Source organism: Penaeus japonicus, unplaced genomic scaffold (assembly GCF_977035675.1).
Source record: "Penaeus japonicus unplaced genomic scaffold, GWHDUDI00000001_assembly GWHDUDI00000010, whole genome shotgun sequence".
Classification (NCBI taxonomy): Eukaryota; Metazoa; Arthropoda; class Malacostraca; order Decapoda; family Penaeidae; genus Penaeus; species Penaeus japonicus.
In genome coordinates, this window is record NW_028234412.1 from 32,667,158 (window position 1) to 32,669,657 (window position 2,500).

Here is a 2,500-nt window from a genome sequence, read left to right on the forward strand (position 1 = left end):
CCCGAACGTCACCTGCAACGGACATTCCAACAGTCGAACTACTATAGACTTTTGTCACTTCAAAATGATGTAGTTGTACCATATACCACGATATAATATAATTTGTAAGTAACTTGCAATAATGATAATGTTAATGATAATGATAACAATTATGATATAATGATATTAGTAATAATGATAATGATTATGATGATAATGATGATAATAATGATAATGATTATAATGATAATGATGATAATAATGATAGTTATAATGATATTAGTAATAATAATGATTATAATGATAATGATGATACTAATGATAATAATAATGATAACAATGATAATAATGAGGATGATGATAACAATTATGATAATTATAATGATAGTAATAATGATAATGATTATAATAATGATGATGATAATAATGATAACAATAAATATGATTATAATAAAATACTGGTACTACTAAGAAAGATGATAACAATATTGATAATGCTGATTTCGATAATGATAACACTAACATTGACAACAATAATAATGATAATGATGATAATGATATAATAATAATAATACCAATAATGATAAAAACAATATCGATGATGTTGATCCTGATAGTGATAACAATAACACTGACAATAACAATGATGATAATAATGGTGATAACAATAATAATGACAATTATAACAATAATAGTAAAAAAGAGCGATGATGGTGATGAAGAAGATGATGATGATGATGATGAATAGGAGGAAGAGGAGGCTTCTACTAATGTTATTCCAACAATCACTACGAATATAACGAAATTAACAATGATGATGACAATAATGACAACGACGCAAGTCACGAAAACAATAAGATAAAATAAACACATGGCCCCGGGTAGGCGTTCACCCGTAGAACACATCTTCTGCAAAACACCTCACAGTACCCACGCCCACGGCCTGTATCCCAAGGCCTTCCCATTGACGAGTGTTTTGCAGCGGGGGGGCCGTTGACACTATGAGATTTGGCTGCAATGACTCGCCCGATTCTCAAAGACGGATATATAAGAGGGACGTCGACGCTACCCAGACGCACTCGATCTGCTAACAACAAACAGGTTAGAGTCTTTGCGTTGCGTCTTCCGGCTGTGGGTTAGGTTGGGATGGTATTTTTCGAAGATAACTTGGTTTCGAAAACTGATATGATGTTCCGCGAAGAGTTTTCTGAGGAGGGTGTTTTATTATTTATTTATTTTTTTTTTTTTTTTTAGGTTTATTGTAGGTTAATGTTTTTTTTTATGTTTTAATGTTTTTTTGTTTATTTTTTTATTTATTGTTTGTTTTTTATTATTATTATTTTTTAGGTTTATTGTAGGTGAATGTGTTTTTTATGTTTTTTTTGTTTGTTTTTTAGTTTTTTTTATGTTTTTTTAGGTTTATTGTTAATTAGGTTAATTGGTTATTTTCTTAGTTAGCCGGTTTATTAGCAAAATTGCACGAAAGGTTGTATTGGGACTAGTTGGTTAGAATTTTGGAAGTGAACTGTTTTACAGGATTCATTGCCAGTGCATTTCCTCACAAAAAGTGGAACTGTTTATAATTGCATTTAGTTCAATAAAGGTATGGCGTAGATATGCATTGAAACAAGACTTTGGGGCGTTAATGGAGATCATCATCGATGCTAGTTATTGCTTTTGCAATATGTATGTTATTATTATTGTATATATATACATATATATATATATATATATATATATATATATATATATATATATATATATATGTGTGTGTGTGTGTGTGTGTGTGTGTGTGTGTTTGTGTGTGTGTGTGTGTGTGTGTGTGTGTGTTTGTGTGTGTGTGTGTTTGTGTGTGTGTGTGTTTGTGTGTGTATGTGTGTGCGTGTGTGTGTATGTGTGTGTGTGAGAGTGTGTGCGTATATATACAGTAAATATCATAGTCCATGAACATGTCCCACAGGATGCTTCGACTCGTGATCCTGTTGACCGCCGTCTGCTCCGTCCTTGGGGACAGCTTCGCCAAGAAGTATGCATTCACTAAGGTATGTTACAACGACCCTCGACAAAAAAAAAAAAAAAAAAAAAAAAAAAAAAAAAAAAAAAAAAAAAAAAAAAAGAATCTTTTCGGTGTGCTTTTCTCCTCTTTAATGTATTCATCAGTAATAAGATCGGATCAGAAATTGGTGTCGCTGAGCCTTTAATCAAGAAGACACTGGATCTTCCTAATCCGATTACCTGTTTCAGGTGATGACAAATTGCTTAGGCGAAAATGTTTACCTAGAATGGTCGAAGCAGGTCTTCCACGCGGTGAAGGAATGCTACGGAGAGGAGCCGGTCCTTCCCAAACACGAGGCTCACGAGGACAAGGAAGAGGAGGAGGTTGGATAATATTAACGCAGATTTTTTTTTAACGTCGATGTTATGATATATAGATGGGATATGGTGTGAGTATCTATAAGGCATCTATAACTCTTCGTCACTATACGTAACAAGGGGCGACTATTTTCTTTCCTTCATCAGG

At 32.9% G+C, this 2,500-nt stretch overlaps 1 protein-coding gene across 3 annotated transcripts in view; it reads left to right on the plus strand.

Moving 5' to 3' along the window:
- Positions 1–1,013: 1,013 nt before the first annotated feature.
- The window catches only part of LOC122265046 (uncharacterized), a 2,800-nt gene continuing 1,313 nt past the window's right edge, over positions 1,014–2,500 (plus strand). The window contains exons 1-4 of one of the 3 annotated variants that reach the window (XM_086541287.1): positions 1,014–1,080; positions 1,939–2,021; positions 2,224–2,358; position 2,500. The exon at position 2,500 is cut by the window's right edge and continues 98 nt beyond it. In XM_086541287.1, the coding sequence (XP_086397413.1) occupies positions 1,941–2,021; positions 2,224–2,358; position 2,500 (217 nt within the window). In that variant the 5' untranslated portion in view covers positions 1,014–1,080; positions 1,939–1,940. Of the gene's footprint in view, positions 1,081–1,938; positions 2,022–2,223; positions 2,359–2,497 lie in introns of all 3 variants that reach the window. The other 2 variants (XM_086541288.1, XM_086541285.1) reach the window with 2 other exon arrangements.